The sequence below is a fragment of the Tachysurus vachellii genome, chromosome 11 (genome assembly GCF_030014155.1).
Source record: "Tachysurus vachellii isolate PV-2020 chromosome 11, HZAU_Pvac_v1, whole genome shotgun sequence".
Taxonomy (NCBI): domain Eukaryota; kingdom Metazoa; phylum Chordata; class Actinopteri; order Siluriformes; family Bagridae; genus Tachysurus; species Tachysurus vachellii.
The window spans coordinates 21,459,951-21,475,571 of record NC_083470.1 but is presented as its reverse complement, the minus strand read 5'-3'; the positions used below and the strand labels follow the sequence as shown (position 1 = coordinate 21,475,571).

The following is a 15,621-nucleotide window of genomic DNA, read 5'->3' as shown; positions in this document are numbered from 1 at the left end:
ATGTGTTTGTAAGTGAGTGTGAGAGAGAGACACATCGTATAACAAATAAATACACATTTTCTACTGATATTCGGTTTTCAGACATTTACTTTATGAAATGGCCCATTGACCATGTGTCTGAACAGGGCTTTCAGTGAATAAACGGAGCACTGAAACCAGGAATCCAAGCTGAGGCAGAGCATCACAGGTCCCAAAACAAATTCCATACAAAACTCAAAAAATTACAGTGTTTGGTGAAAATAAACTGCCAGTTTAATAACCATACAATAAAACCTGCAAATACCATGACGAATTACACTAAAAAAATCCATAACAAAAAATAAGGATGAAAATGCACAACCAGCTAAAGTGGAAAAAATGGAGGGAAAAAGGGAATCATTAGGAAGGACTTTTAGAGTTTATAACCCCTGACTCCAAAACACACACACACACACACTCACATGAACAACTCAGTCACACTAACACTCACTCTGTCTCTTATACACACATGCTCACTCATGCACTTAACCAATATGGATCTGATATTCAGTACAACCGCATTAAGTTTCACAAACAAAACGAGTGGACCTATTGAAAATGGCATGTCACCCTGCAAACCCTCCCTCCCTCAAATCCCTGCCGCCGGAGCTTGTGTGAGAGGCGTCACTGTGTCTTGCTTTGGGTGCATCTCGTGATGACTGTATGGTAAGGTAGGTACAGGGAGCAGGCTGCTGATGGAAATAAGTTGGAGGATGGAAAGCAGGGTGGGTAAATGGGTGGTCGGTGGTGGGTTTGGAGGAAGCCATGTATAATTTTTTTTTTTAAGTAATATGAAGGTGTGCGCGCGGGTGTTTGGAGATCAGTGTAGCTCCTCTAATTCTCGCCCTCGCCTGCCTCTGCCTCTTCACCCTGGTTTTCCGACGTCCACAGCTACAGAAATGACACCACAAGAAAAGTGTTAGACAATGCTTCAAAATAATCAGAATAAAAGTGAAGTGGGAATATACAAATACTAAATCTATCTTACGGTTAGATTGTCCCTTAGTAACTGCATGATCAAGGTGCTGTCTTTGTAGGAATCCTCATTTAAGGTGTCAAGCTCAGCAATGGCTTCATCAAAGGCCTGAAAAAGTAATTAATTTCTTAACAAAAACATGTTGGAATTGCTAGAAAATTAATACAAGGGTCATGAAAGCTAACCGTCTTGGCAAGGTTGCAGGCCTTCTCAGGCGAGTTCAGGATCTCATAGTAGAAGACGGAGAAGTTGAGAGCCAGACCGAGCCGGATGGGGTGTGTGGGCTGCATGTCTTTCTTGCTGATCTCAAACGCATCCTGGTAGGCCTTCTGAGAGTTATCAACTGTAGCTGCATGAAGAAAATCAAATTTTACAATCACCCTAATTTCCAAGCCATCTGTAGCTACCTCAACGGTGTAGGATCACCAACAACCAATGAACTTACTGCTCTTAGACTCCCCAGATGCAACCTCAGACAGGTATCTATAATAATCTCCTTTCATCTTCAGATAGAACACCTTGCTCTCAGCCTGAGTGGCATTGGGAATGAGAAACTTTTCCAGGAGACCCTAAAGAGAACAAATGGCAGATTACACGCATTTACATACATTAGGTTATTCAAATATGAAACCCACCCATTCCCAGTTGTCTCATTTGTTTAAAAATCAAGGCAAAATAATCAAGATTGCTATAGAGGGAATAAAGATTACCAGAACATCATTGCAGATATCTTGCAGCTCATGCTCAATCTTCTCGCGGTACTCGCGCACCATTTGCTGCTTCTTCTCGTTGGATTCGGTCTTCTGCTCAATGCTGGAGATGACACGCCAGGAGGAGCGGCGTGCACCAACCACATTCTTGTAGGCCACAGACAGCAGGTTGCGCTCTTCGTTGGACAGCTCAACACCACCCTCAGTCACCAACTTCATGGCGGCAGCCATGTCATCATAGCGCTCTGCCTGTTCAGCCAGCTTGGCTTTCTGCACCAAGTCGCTCTTGTCCATGATAAGACTACAAGACGAGACAAAATCGGCATTAAAACCGGGTTCGCCAGATTGCGGCTTCTCAACAAATTCACGTATAATGCATCAGATTGATTTTCAAATAGGTTACAACTGATTCAGCCTTTTACTCGATGTCTGGTGAGGTCCATCTAGTGGTAGGTTTAGTGAAAGCACTGTCAAGTTTAGATTTTCCAATTTCTTTTTAATGATCACAATTGACACTGGAAGCTAAACAAAACTGGGGAGTTGAACGGTGTTCCTTCTTTTATATACACACTTCCTCAAAGCAGATAGTTAAGACTACCTTTAAAGTGTGAATCCTGATCTGAAATAACAGGATGCGAAGATAAATGTGAAGCAAACGGATTCTTTTTCTCCGTTCATACTAATCTTTCATGTTGAAATCTAAGCAGAGGAACAGGCGAATCGAGGACAATCTGATTTCTGACGTTAGATTATCAAGCTATTTCCTAAAGCGAATATTAAGACGAACTAATTAGGACACGACCCACTTAAACTCATCGCCTACGTGATCCATTTGTATTCATTTCTCTCATGTACAGGATGGAGCGCCCTGCACACCTTCCAGGATATAAGCAGCTAGTGACATGAGTAGCTAGCAATCCGACCCCTAATCCTTCAAAAAAGATTTCATCTACCAACCGTAACCATGATGTTCTTCCATCAATGCTTCCTGTTGGGACAATTCTTTATATTCTCGGGTTTCGAGACCACAAAACGATTTATTCGAGTCGTGACGTTAATCCCAAAGGCCCGACTCTCAATGAATCACTAGATACACAGCACTAGTTAGCTGGCTACAATGACGTTAGCGAGCTAATCGCCGCTAGCAACTTAACCAGCTTAAAAGAAATCCACACATTGTACAGAAATACCGTCTCGCTTTGTATTAAAATGACTACGTTTCTTTAACACTCAATCCTGTCATTTCTGGGTATATTTTTTGCGTTGTAATGGCGAAATTTTCCATTGCGGTCTTTCACTGAAGGAGAAAGACAGAGGCCTCGCCTTTGACGAGCATTGGTTATCAGAATAAGCTAGCAAGCTAACAAGCTAACCAAAACCTTGTCCGAATCCCAAATTATTCGATACGAGATGTATAATCCACTAGGTATTATGCTAGGTGCGATATTTTACACCACAAGTAAGGCGTTTAGACGGTGAGCAGGAAGCCATTTTGTATTCAGCCCTCGTTTTGTCTTTTCGCTAGCAAAGGAAGCTAGCTAGTCACTTAACGCTTTTCGCTAGCTAATGCTAACGTCTGCGGTTCAGTTCTTTTTCCAATTCAGACACCAAAAGTGAACAGTACCAGGCACAGATTTAGTATTTTTGTCATTTAAAAGCAGGTAAACTCACGTTTTAAATAGGCTTTAGTTCCGCTTTTTTTCTATGAAAGCTCCGGTTGGAGTGTCCGTCCTCCTCTCGTTCTTCACTGTCTCTGGGCTGTACCACTTCCGCTAAACTTGACACATCCGCTTCCTATAAATTGGGACAGCCTTACTTTATAGGGGGTTTGTTTCCCCCCCTCCCTCCTCACTCCTAAATAACCAAAAAACTAAATAACGTTTTGATTATTTATTTCACAAAACGTGTGTGTGAATGTGTGTGTGAGAGAGTGTGTATAAATCTCATAACAAATCTCATACCTATTGTATTGTGTATGACGTGAGGACGTGGTGCACGCGCTCAGTTTCCATATTCAGAGACAGAACAATTTGCATCAATCACACACCCTCAGACATTATACACTTTATGAGTGCATGAACAAGAGACCTTACATTTTATTGTATCAAAGGGACAGGAAGGATTGGGCTACCCATTGCTATAAAATTCAAAAATAAAGTGTACACACTTGAACACTTGTAAAATACAGTTTATTGGATTCACACCTAGATAATACATATTAACACAGACATGTGTATATCATATCTGGCTAGCCTGGTCTATCAGCTCATGCTGAACCATTATTCGACTGTTGATAGCCTTTAGCCTCCGAGTTTAAAATGTTCGAAATCGTTCCCTTTGTAAAAAGTGGAATGTCCCTTTATACAAAGCGGATGACCGAGTGGATGCAAATTCTTGACTGACTCGATCCAGGTTCATGTTTATTTTGGTGGCCTGTAGGCAATCTTCCTGCTCTTAAGTACAGACCAACGGTGCCTCTTCAAATAATACACCAGTGGCAGAATGATTGCTGAGCCCATAAGCAACTGGAATAGATAGAAATATGGTTAGAAGGAAACCCAATACTACACAGTTCAGATAAAATAAAATAAAAATGTTACTCTGAATTTCAGCAGTGAAACAGTACATTTCAAAATTATTGGTCCCTTTCAAAAGAGAGGGCAAAAATGATAAATTCAATATGAAGTCTTCAACTGAAACAACTAAAGAAACCTTTCCTTTAACAAAAAGAATGTTAAATAGTATTTTCCTTCAAAATAAAACAAAATAGCTTTTTTATTTATGAAATAATTGTTGCCCTGCTGAATTTTCATAGAGGATCCTTCTATATATACACTGTGTGTATGTATATATATATATATATATATATATATATATATATATATATATATATATATATAAATATGAATATAAAATCTATTAAAACTGATATGAATAGTTATTGATAGTAATATTAACATTATTAACTAATTGCGGAGTTGCCTGTACATTTCAAATACTTCAGAGGAAAAGTTCAAGAATGGAAATTAGTTTTTAAGCAGTTTTAATTCCCTACTTTAAAGTGTACATAAAAGGGGTCAAGGCATCATGCATTACCTTAAGGCCCATTTTTTTCCGCTGGTCATGTTCTGGTTCAGCTGCCCAGCGCAAGAACGTACACACATCTTTAGCCACCTGGCTCATTGTGGCTGGTGTGCCTGTAACAGGACAAAAGCCCTTTCAGTTAGAGAAATTCTCCTGTCATACATGAAAAATGACATCATCTACACTTTTTAGACCTCCAGTCATCTGCCATACATCTACCACACTAGTTTGTTCAAGGCACTGAAGTAAAGCCTTCAAACAATAACAGCAGAGATACACAGAGCAAGGTTAAGATTGAAGTATAAATCACACAGCATTGCTTTAGCTGTTGCATTATTTGAAGAAACAGTATAGAATTTAAATAGATGATTTTCCCCCTTAGATTAATGGTAATGAGCTTTTACTTTGTCTTTATTCCCTAGATTAAGCTTGGCAGTGACCCAAACTGGCACCATTCCTTTGGCTAGATGTTCACTTTGAGCATCATGTGAAGTTTTTTTTTTTTATTCTTGCTTGTAGAAAACTCACCATCCTCATACTCTAAGACCTCATTATAGATGGGTGGAGCCATGCCGATGGCCTGGCCAGGAAAATAGGGATTGTAGTAGAGTCCCTCCCTCATAGACACACCAGCAGGGGGATCACAGTAACCAGTCAACAGTGAGAAAATATAGTCCTCACCACCATGCCTGCAATGCACAAACATTCACATTAGTAACTTTCATACATAAAAAACACACACAATTCACACTGTCAGAACAAATGTCTGAGCGTGAGACCATGAACTCTATTTTCTTTTTACATGTTTTTTTTTTATTACAAAAAGGACACTGTGCTTCAATGATGATGCAATTTGCTGCTATTTATAGCAAGCAGTCAGTGGCATAGGAGTGAGAGACATGGGGAGCGCATTAGACCTCTTAAGCGCAAAAGAAGGCTACCCCGCATTAAGAATGAACAATTCTTTTCTTGCCGCATCATACAGCATTTCACGTTACTGCACTGCAAAAGGTCTGCTGAATGTGACTAAGGTTTGAATATAGAAGTGAAGTGTAAAAACAGAGCAGAGGACATGCCCAAGGCAGTAAGTCATCTTTACACTAATAATTTATATATATATATATGGAGATTAGTCATGAGGTCAGGAATGTCGGCCTACTACTACACATTCTCGTTCTCTACTACTAGATGACTCCAGTTATTGTTCACAATTTTAACTTGAATTACAGCTTTGTGATGACTGTATATGCAAAGGCGTGACTTCCTTTCACTAAGCAAATTAAGCTCCAGTGTTACCTGGCATTAACAATGTAGCTAAGGTCAGGAGGCAGAGCTCCATTGTTAGCGGCACGGGCAGCTTCCGGGCTGGCGTAAGGCTTTGGGAAATAATCAGACAGCTTCCCAGGACGAGTGAACATCTCTCCTGATTCATCTGGACCATCTACTACCTCGACCTGTGAGGTGAGAGGAAGAAAGGGAGATGTTCAGAGCATTTAGTGATGTCTCTCAAACTAAATAAACAAATGTTAAAATACAATGACTCTAATCGCTTAATTGGCTCAACAGCTGTTTATACTACAGTTTTTTTTTTTATTAATGGGTTTTTACAATCAAATATAAACCTCAGAAACACCCTTAAAACCCACCTCCTCAGCGAGGGCCTTGGCCTCATCCTCTGTGTGTGACACACCCACAAGGTTTCGGAAGGCCAGGTACTCCATACTATGGCAGGCTGAACACACCTGCTTGTACACCTGATAGCCACGTCGTATGCTGTGAAGATGCGGAAGCATTTCAGTAAAATATAGCTGTATAATGACATCATAATGAGTAAGAGAAAATGTAAGTGCACCTGGCATGGTCTAAAGCAGAAAGCATGCCACCATGGCTCCATGGATAAGATGGTGCATGTAGCTCTAAGTCAGAGGCTTTCACAGACTGATGTAAAATCAGAGCAAGTCCGGCTCCTCCTGCAGTCAACACACCCAGGGTAGAGATCGCTGCTTTCTTCCCATTTGACAGACTGGCAAAGGATATATTTGCCTAAAAATCGGACAGAAATGGAGTTAACATTCATTCATTCACCTTCAGAAACTGCTTTATACCAGTCAGACTCCTGGTGGATCCAGATCTTATCATGGGAACCATACACATAAGGTTCAACCCAAATGGGATGACGCTTTATCGCAAGGCACCGTGCACGTACACACTCACACATCTGGAGGAAACCTGTGAACATGCACAACACAACCAGTAAACCATACTCTGGATTAAACTACAGACCCTGGATCTGTTACACTTTGAGAAACATGCCATCCTTTATTTAAAACAATTCATAACGTCTCGTTAGGATACTAACTAAGTGTTAATGCACTTTTCTTAAAAGTTAAGTGAAGGTCAAGGCACGACAGATCGAGCTTACAGCTTGCAGGCCAAACAATCCAGCAATCCTGGAGGTTCACAGAAATGAGGTTTATAATGTTAGTGTGTGCTATAACATGGTCAAATTCTGTAGGTCTTCAACACCTGACTCTGGAAGGTTAGATTTATATGTTAATGATCTGGTGGTTATTGCTATTATTAAGGTGCACAGATCAGTCTTGTGGAGTCTTATATTACAGTGTAATATAAAACAGTTGCCAGGTTTTCAATTAAAACTGCACTAAACGTCAGCTAATAAACGACACACAGAGATGAACATGTCAGAATCTCCTATGGAAGAGGACAGACTCAGACATACTGCACACGTTATTGACACGTTAAATAAAAACCAAACTGACTCGAGGTCAGTAAATGTGGTCGAATTTAAATCCTACAAGCAATATAAACCTATATTTGGCAACAAGGACAAGGTGAGTAAAATATCACTAATGTGACCTTGTGTTGTCTGACTGAGCTCGTTAGTAACCCTAAATAGTAAAGCTAAGCCTCGATATTTTCCCCAAATTTTTATCTGTTTGTTTAAATCACTTGACTCACTCGAGAAAACCGAGCTGGTTGTTTTGAGTTGAGTAAAGCTCTGCCGGTAGACCGCCACACAAAAAGCCGGAGCGCCGCCATTTCTGCTCCAACATCGACCTGAGGAAGCGTCCTCGCAGTGCGCATGCGCGTTACACGCCATGATTTCACGTTTGCTTCATGGCGGAATGTCACGCCGTGTGCTAGTGGCTTGGCAGAGGATGTAGTATTGGTGTGTTATTGCTGCTTTGAGAGACTGTCCATCTCTCCTGGTGGCTGTTAGAGATGCACTTTGGAACCGGGGTAGTAAACCTCACCCTTCCTTGTCACTGGGTTATTACCCTAAAGCATGATCTTTGACCTCCACAGCCAAATGGAGGGTTTCCCCAAACTGTTAACAAATATATGCTGCACCTTTTACAATAATCCAAGCTTTTACAGGGCTTAACCCGACCCTGTTCCAGCATGACGAGCACAAAGCATATTTTATCGACATTTTATGACTTTAGAGTTTAGGATTCAAGGATTATGTGGAAGAAATTGAGTGGCATTCACAGATCATTGACCTGAACCTGAGTGAAAACCATTGGGATGAACCTACCTGAATTAACTAACGGTCTTGTGGTCGAATGGGTTGATCTTTACAGCGACAACTTCTGGAATGTAGTGTTCAACAAGTATTGAGAAGCGTCCACATACTGGGTGAAAGATTACCTCTTAAATGGTACACAGGAGAAATGTACCACCCCAGCATGGGACCTAATAATTCATAGGAATGGGCAGTTTTTACTTACATTTACATTTCCAGCATTTGGCAGATGCCTTTATCCACAGCAACTTACATGAGTTTTTTTTTATACAACTGAGCAATCAAGGGTTAAGGGCCTTGCTAAAGAGCCCAACATTGGCAGCTTGGTGGACATGGGACTGAACTCACAACCTTCCGATTGGTAGCCCAACACCTTAACCGTTAGGCTACCACATGCCTTGCAGCTGTGAGTGGTCAGTCACATGATGCTCACAGAACAATAAAAGAAAGGCAATGTTTATAGGTGATGAATTGCAGCACAAGGTGATGTACAGAATTCATGCATTTGTTTTCAGTTTCAGTGTTTCGTCCTCATCAGGGTCATGGCCATTGTAGTTTGTATTACTTAATTTTGTTTCCTTTTAGGAAACAAAACCAAAGTTTATTCAAAAATATTGTGGACAAATGCAAACAAAATAATAGCCAGAGTAGTGGGATTATTCAAGAGTGTTTGCAGGACCAAACACGATTGATCTGATTCATTTTTTAATACATACATTTTATATATAAACACAAACACACATGTATATAGACATTAAGAATAAAAAGTCTAAAATCCTGCCAATGACTTGCATGACTGCATCTGCTTGAGAACCACAGTCAGACACACAGATATTGATGTTATAGAGTAAATTTTTATTAAAAAATTCAGTTTTAAACAATGACATCCATCTTATTTTCATCAGAAACACTGCACTAATCTCTCCTGCCCCATTATTTTTTATACATCCTACATAATCATACAGCTCTGTATTTCTCAATATTATGCAGGGCTGTTCTGTGAATACAATTGAAACAAATATGTGGATGTCACCTTTATTAAACTGTGTAATAAACAGTAAACAACCAAAATCCTAAGCACAGCACTCGACACTCCTGGTGGAGTTTTGTCACAAAGGTAGCAGAGCTCTCCAAACCCTCAAGGCTGAATCAAAACACTATAAATGGAATCTATATAACGCCTGCTGGACAAAAATTTTCATCATTATCAGGTCTCGTTAGAGAGAGCGAACTCGATCAGTCACTGTAAAGGTCTGTAATTCCGTGTGGTTCGGTTTTAAAAAGCAGAAGACAGCACGCAGGCCACTCGCCCAGATTTTCACCTACTATATTCATGCAACAAAATCAAAACAGTAGAATGAAATCTGCTACCACTGTGCAAATAAAATGTGAGTCTGAAATGCTCTGGCCCCTATTCCGGCTTCTCACACTACTTTGTGAAATCAAAAGCTGTGATCAGAGAGGCGACGTGACTCATTAAACCAGTGGCTCAAGCTGTCCAGCCCTCTTGCTTATTGTACTTTAATGTTTTCTTTTAGATTACAACCAAAAAAAAAAAAAAAAAAAAAATCCACTTTAAACCTTTCCACCAGTTCACTTCAAAAGTCCATGACTCAGAATAAACTAGTGCTGAGCAGTTGAAGTGGCCATATGGGGCAGCACAGGGTTTGGTAATGGAGAGGAGAATGAAAAAGAGTAGAGGTTGTCTCGTTAGTTGGCTTTGGCGCGGAGTTGCGCTCTCTTGCCCGTGACGGCCTGGAAACCTGTTTTAATGCTGGCCACAGAGCAGCGCGAGTGACACGTCTCACACTGCAGGAAGTACAGGCGAGTGTCCTTCTGCAGGATGGTCTCTGGAGAGCGGCATGTGTGACAGGTCACATATTCCTCTGCAAAAGAGAACAAGATAAGTTGTCAGATACCAGTAATTACTAAGGGAAAAAAACACTTCTTTTTAGCTCAGAAAACAGTCAAAAGCTAAGTAATGTTAAGCACGTTCTCACCCGACCAATCAGGTCACAGGCAGAGAGTGTATGAGGAATACAGATTTTTGAACAGTGTGTAATGCTTAGTTATGCTATGCTGGCGTTATCACATTAGCCACACTATTGAAAAAATTAAGCCACCTTTTTGGAAAAGGTGTAAATGGAAAATCATTTACAAGGACACAAATTTAGTCATTACTATCTGTGTAAATTAATTACCATTGTCTGCCATTGTTTAAGTCGAAATCGACTTAATATACTGACAGTGTACAGTTTATTTTTTGAGAGCTCTATTCCACAATAGTTCATTCAAAGGGCTAACATCACCTCCACAAGTGAAAGATGGCTTATTTTTTATTTATTACCATATAATGCATATGGTGCACGCAATGCAGACACACAGTAGTTTGAAACAATCATAGTTTGAAACAGGTTGAAAGCATTGTTATGGAGCCTTGGATCACATCACATGTGTAATAGCTGTGTGTGTAACCTAAAAAAATATTGTACTATGATGCCATTGTGGTCGGAATTTAATTCCATCTCCTTAGTGAGCAGTTTCCATTTTATTGATTTGTCCACATTCAAGTAAATTGAAGCTTGGTTTCTCCTGACTGGAAAACACAGACTAGGAACGTTGACAAGGAAGCTGATGAGTGAACACACACAATAATACAGACTTTGCTACAAGGGGGAAGTGAAAACAGTGACAGTAGCTTGTCGATCTTCCTGTATGCAGTAACACTCACGTTTCTTTCATTTTCTGCCTTCTAAAAGCCAGTTCATCAAATATTATTATCTACCTAGGCTGGTTTGCTAGCCAGTACAATCTGGTGCAGGGCAGTCGTCCGTGGCAACCGGGTTACTATAGTTACAGAGTGTGTGTGTGTTTATACCGCATCAGAACAGAAATTTGTCTATATATCATGGATGTTCTTTTTGAATACAGCTTTGGCAGTCAGGCAATGAAATAATCTAGACTTATGTATGCTTTGTAGAACAACCCTGCACGATTTAAATGCATTCACACTTATCAATAATGTAACAACCTACAAACTTATGTGTTATGTGAAGATCATTATTTTACTCACTGATGTATCTTCTCAAGACGTTCTCGATCTGTTTTTGCTGGAATCGCCCTTTGATGACAAGCTGGTTATTACCATCTATGGACCCACTGCAAAAACATTACGTACATTATTACAAAAAAATACAATAAAATAAAAAAATAAAAAAAATCACAGTGGAACAAAAAGCGTGCGGCCTAAAATGTCGTGTAATATCCGCGTTTACCTCGTTCCCAACTCAGATAGTAAGAAAGCCAAAAGATGTTTTGGCTGTCGATGCAACCTGCAAAGAGACACAAACAAGATATTAGACTCTCATATTCGTTGTAGGATTGACACACGGAAAAGGGCTCCACAAAGGTGATAAGTGATGCATGCTCACAGTTTGCAGATGTCGGTGAAGTTGACGAAGGATGTTTTCTTTGTTCCCACTCGCACCACTTGAGGGGGTTTCATGACAAATTTCCTCTTCTCTCCTGCCACCATGTCAGGATTCTTCTCCCTCATGATGTTAAAGACACGACTTAGCAGCTGTTGACACAGAGATATTGTCAGATGACAAAGAAGGGGGGGGGGGGGGATATATCTATAAAACTGCCCATGTGCTTTTCGGACTTGAACCCTGGTGCGTTTAACCCTCAGTGCACTTCATGTATGCAGGTGAATACACATTAATGACACTAAGGTGTGGATTAGTGCAAAAGAATGCATCTTAATGAAAGGGTTTCAGTTCAGAATTCCAGCGCAGTGAAATTGAAATAAGAAAGTGAGTTGGCTCTGAATCGACTCAGCTGCAGAAAGTGAAAAGCCGAATATATAGCCGTATATTCTGGGTTGTAGCATTGATCAAGTGGCATGTGTTTGAGATATTTGGACCTACAAACAAATCATGCTAGAAATCTCTTTACAGTTCATTCCATCATCATGGAATCCTTTATGTAGCATCAGCTCGCAGGTCTCTCTATGTAGGGTAATTTTTGCCACTGTTGTACTTCTGACCAATAAAGGAAAAGTTTTGTGAGCATGTTTTCAGCCCTACATGTCCCTCTGCCAAAATGTTATCCAAGTAAATACAGAGTACAGGTATGTACAGAATCACACATGGTTAAGATCAAGATAAAAGAAAAAAAATCCAAAAAGGCAGATCTTTTTTTTTTTTTACGAAATGTGCACTTAAGTTAAATCAAGTGATTTGTTTGTGATGAAACAAATGAACCAGAAATGCTTTAAAACCAGTGCTTAGCGTTTCACTACATGATATGAAGAAGAAAGATTATGCGTCATGCTGTTTGAACACCTGTTCACATATAGCAATCAGTCCAAGTAATTACATAACATCTGGAAACAGCTGGCATTACACCGCGTGAGCTAGGAATGTGTGCGGACCTCATCATATGTGTAGTCTCTCTCTGAGCCTGCCCAAGCTGGACCAGTCTGAGAGCTGAACATGATGCCATCAGCATTTTTACTCTCATCATCCTCCAGGGCTGCAAAAAACAAAAAAAAAAACAAAAACAAAAACGACATGTTTCATATGAGAAATCATACTCATGACACCTTTTAACAAAGTCATGCCAGCCAACGCTACATGATCCTTTTGTTGCAGATAAACACATGAAGTTTGTAGATCTTACTTATACTGGCAGAGATGGAAGGGAAGGTGTATACAGTATGGAACATTGATGACTTCATTAAGTAAGAATAACTTTGGCAACCATTTCACATGTGTAGCAACAATTAATTTTGTGTTCTGTACAACTGTGTGAATTTAAGACACTGTCTTTTACATTGAAACCATCACAAAATAATGTCATTTGATTTAAAAGACTTGCATTCAAGAAAATCCTAATTAAGTATAAAAAAAAATAGCGTTTGCTCACCGTCGTCCTTCTCAGCCGCATCACATTCATTGTCAAATTCCACCTTCTTAGGCTTCTTCTTCTTTGTTGGCAACATCAGGTCTAAGTCATCATCTTCCATCACTTCAGGCTGCTCACCTTCAATCTTCAGCTCCTGGTGAACCAAACCAATAAAACACATTTCTTCAGGAAACAGTTTACTGCACCTGTAGCTAAAGTGTGGACTATCTGGATATTTCTTTCTTTTAGGCTTGTATCAACATATGATCATTTCTGTAGAGGAATTTGCAGTATGACTTTATCTTGTGCAATTTTAGATCAAAGGAATGTGGGATTACTTGCAGGGGAAAAGGTTTGACCGTAGACTCAAAATGGTTACATACCTTCATGCCTTCTTCAATGTCGTTGTCAAACACTTTCTTGGGCTTCTTTTTCTTTTTCTTCTGATTGAAGAAATTTAAATCGTCCAAGTCATCTGTGATCTCTGTGGAATTACAAAACAATCCAGACTGTGATTGGACAGCAAAGCTCATATATAAAATATATTCATATTCAAATATTTACAATTGCATGTCTCGTGTGGCCCAGTACTTAGTTCCGAACATTTTCCTGCTTAAAACATGTTTTTGCTGTATTTCTAGTACAAACACAAAGGGCAGATTTGGCTATTCTACATGACCCACTGTATAGCAAATAGTTTTGGCACCTTTTTTCCTTCCTTCATCTTCCTCCGGCTCCACCTCACGTTCCTCTCCTGCCTCGGGTTCGACTTCCCGAGGCTCTGCCTGCTGCGTCTCCTCGCTGACTCCATCGCCTTCTTCATCAAGCATAAAGGGCTTCTTCTTCTTCTTCTTTTTCTTGGTCGTGGAGGGATCAAATAAGATCTGCAAAAAAAATCAATCATTAAAACTTCAACATCCAAAGGATAACTGTGGTTATAAGCTTACATAAAAGGTTGTGCATCCAATTCTGTATTTATAAGCATAATATTGCACAATATTGTTATTTGCACTCCCACACTTTATGTACATAACTGATCGTTCATATTCTATACTCAATTTATATATTTTATTCGTTCTATATTCATATTTTATACTCATCCTGTCTATACTGCATCTCATCGTCTGCATTGTTTTCTTGTATAGTATAGTGTTATTTATGTCTCTACCTTTGAGAGTCACAAACTGCTGGAAATTGTGTGTCAACACAATTGGCCAATAAATCTGATTCTGATTTCAAAGCTCTTGGTGTTAGTTCTGATCTGATGATCTACTTACATAAGGAGTGTGGAACTACTGAGCTAGTCTTATTCAAAACTCTCAAACTGCATGTGTTTGTTTTTTTGTATATATATATATATTGTGTGTGTGTGTGTGTAGGGAGGGGGCTTCTATTCTCCTTTCAAGACAACGAGGTTGCTTGCTACTCATTGAAAATTAGCTTCCATGGCACTTTAAAAGGGATCAAACACGTGCTATGTAAAAATAACAAAAAATAAACAGGTCCAAGCATATTGTCAGCGCTGCAAATGACACATTCTAATCAGCTGATTATTTATTAAAGACAGGGATTCGAGTAAACAATAAAAATCGAGCCCTATTTCCTAGCTTGGAGCTAATAAATGCAACTCACTGTACGTTAGCAGAGTTAGCGCTCGTGCTAGCTGGCTAAGCTATCTAGCTAGCCGGAAAGGCCCAAAGTCATATTCTAATACATTATTTCGTTCATTTCTCTGTAAACCAAGGCTACAGAACGATAAATCGACTCGTTTTTAACTTACCTCGTCTTCTGACATGGTCGCTGTAGCTGTTGTGTTCAAAAGCGCCTTAGTAACAATAAATAGCTAAATAGCACTGCAGCTCTTCACCATAAGTGTCTTGCATCAGCAAATGAAGCCAAAGTGCGCATGCGTGTTTCCGACGGGTGATGATGACGCTCAGAGCGCGACAATATGCATCGACGCAAAACGTGGTTGTGGCTCATGATACATTTCGACCTGTCTTCCGATAAATTCCGGCACCGCCCTTACAGGCTGATCAGAATGAGAATTGTTGCCGAGTACGTTTGCGTGTACAAGGACTTTATTTTAGTGTCATACACTTCCAGAACACAGTGACAATACACAGACAATACAAATAATAAAAATGACAGATATGTAACTAGAAATAGACAAAAAGAAATTGAAAAATAAATAAATGGTATGTACAGTTATGTCAGACAGTACTATCTATGTGCTATAGATGATAGAATGGGACAGAATAGAATGAGATGCAGGGATGTACTAGGATGGAGGTGGTAACCAATATACTGTATATATATAATTGCACATTGTTATTGTCATACCTGCAAACTCACAAGAGGTGAAAAAGGTGACAAGG

At 39.7% G+C, this 15,621-nt stretch overlaps 3 protein-coding genes across 3 annotated transcripts; all 3 read right to left on the bottom strand.

Moving 5' to 3' along the window:
• Positions 1-69: 69 nt before the first annotated feature.
• Positions 70-3,514, bottom strand: LOC132854222 (14-3-3 protein beta/alpha-A-like). Its single transcript, XM_060882512.1, has 6 exons — positions 3,376-3,514; positions 1,705-2,005; positions 1,440-1,563; positions 1,180-1,343; positions 1,007-1,102; positions 70-909 (listed from the first exon to the last, which is right to left on the bottom strand). Exons 2-6 carry the CDS (start codon positions 1,996-1,998, stop codon positions 853-855), a joined length of 735 nt encoding a protein of 244 aa, XP_060738495.1. The 5' UTR covers positions 1,999-2,005; positions 3,376-3,514; the 3' UTR covers positions 70-852.
• Positions 3,515-3,871: 357 nt separating this feature from the next.
• On the bottom strand, positions 3,872-7,943 carry LOC132854221 (cytochrome c1, heme protein, mitochondrial-like). Its single transcript, XM_060882511.1, has 7 exons — positions 7,768-7,943; positions 6,641-6,831; positions 6,435-6,561; positions 6,085-6,242; positions 5,317-5,477; positions 4,801-4,901; positions 3,872-4,229 (listed from the first exon to the last, which is right to left on the bottom strand). The coding sequence occupies exons 1-7, from the start codon at positions 7,891-7,893 to the stop codon at positions 4,125-4,127; spliced, it is 969 nt and encodes a 322-aa protein (XP_060738494.1). The 5' UTR covers positions 7,894-7,943; the 3' UTR covers positions 3,872-4,124.
• A 1,235-nt stretch (positions 7,944-9,178) lies between these two features.
• On the bottom strand, positions 9,179-15,181 carry eif2s2 (eukaryotic translation initiation factor 2, subunit 2 beta). Its single transcript, XM_060881672.1, has 9 exons — positions 15,024-15,181; positions 13,950-14,127; positions 13,627-13,727; positions 13,265-13,397; positions 12,771-12,871; positions 11,767-11,915; positions 11,611-11,667; positions 11,409-11,494; positions 9,179-10,221 (listed from the first exon to the last, which is right to left on the bottom strand). Exons 1-9 carry the CDS (start codon positions 15,036-15,038, stop codon positions 10,046-10,048), a joined length of 996 nt encoding a protein of 331 aa, XP_060737655.1. The 5' UTR covers positions 15,039-15,181; the 3' UTR covers positions 9,179-10,045.
• Positions 15,182-15,621: the final 440 nt, after the last annotated feature.

Excerpts from the sequence above, each read along its gene's own strand:
- eif2s2 (XM_060881672.1), bottom strand. Across the intron at positions 12,872-13,264 it reads TGCGGCTGAGAAGGACGACG|CCCTGGAGGATGATGAGAGT; the intron begins GTGAGCAAACGC and ends TGTTTTTTGCAG. Across the intron at positions 11,916-12,770 it reads GAGACTACACATATGATGAG|CTGCTAAGTCGTGTCTTTAA; the intron begins GTCCGCACACAT and ends CTGTGTCAACAG.
- LOC132854221 (XM_060882511.1), bottom strand. The coding sequence starts at position 7,893 with ATGCGCACTGCGAGGACGCTTCCTCAGGTCGATGTTGGAGCAGAAATG. Across the intron at positions 6,562-6,640 it reads TCTGCTTTAGACCATGCCAG|CATACGACGTGGCTATCAGG; the intron begins GTGCACTTACAT and ends GCATCTTCACAG. Across the intron at positions 5,478-6,084 it reads AGCTACATTGTTAATGCCAG|GCATGGTGGTGAGGACTATA; the intron begins GTAACACTGGAG and ends TGTGCATTGCAG.
- LOC132854222 (XM_060882512.1), bottom strand. The coding sequence starts at position 1,998 with ATGGACAAGAGCGACTTGGTGCAGAAAGCCAAGCTGGCTGAACAGGCA. Across the intron at positions 1,344-1,439 it reads ATCTGGGGAGTCTAAGAGCA|CTACAGTTGATAACTCTCAG; the intron begins GTAAGTTCATTG and ends TTCTTCATGCAG. Across the intron at positions 1,103-1,179 it reads CCTGCAACCTTGCCAAGACG|GCCTTTGATGAAGCCATTGC; the intron begins GTTAGCTTTCAT and ends TTACTTTTTCAG.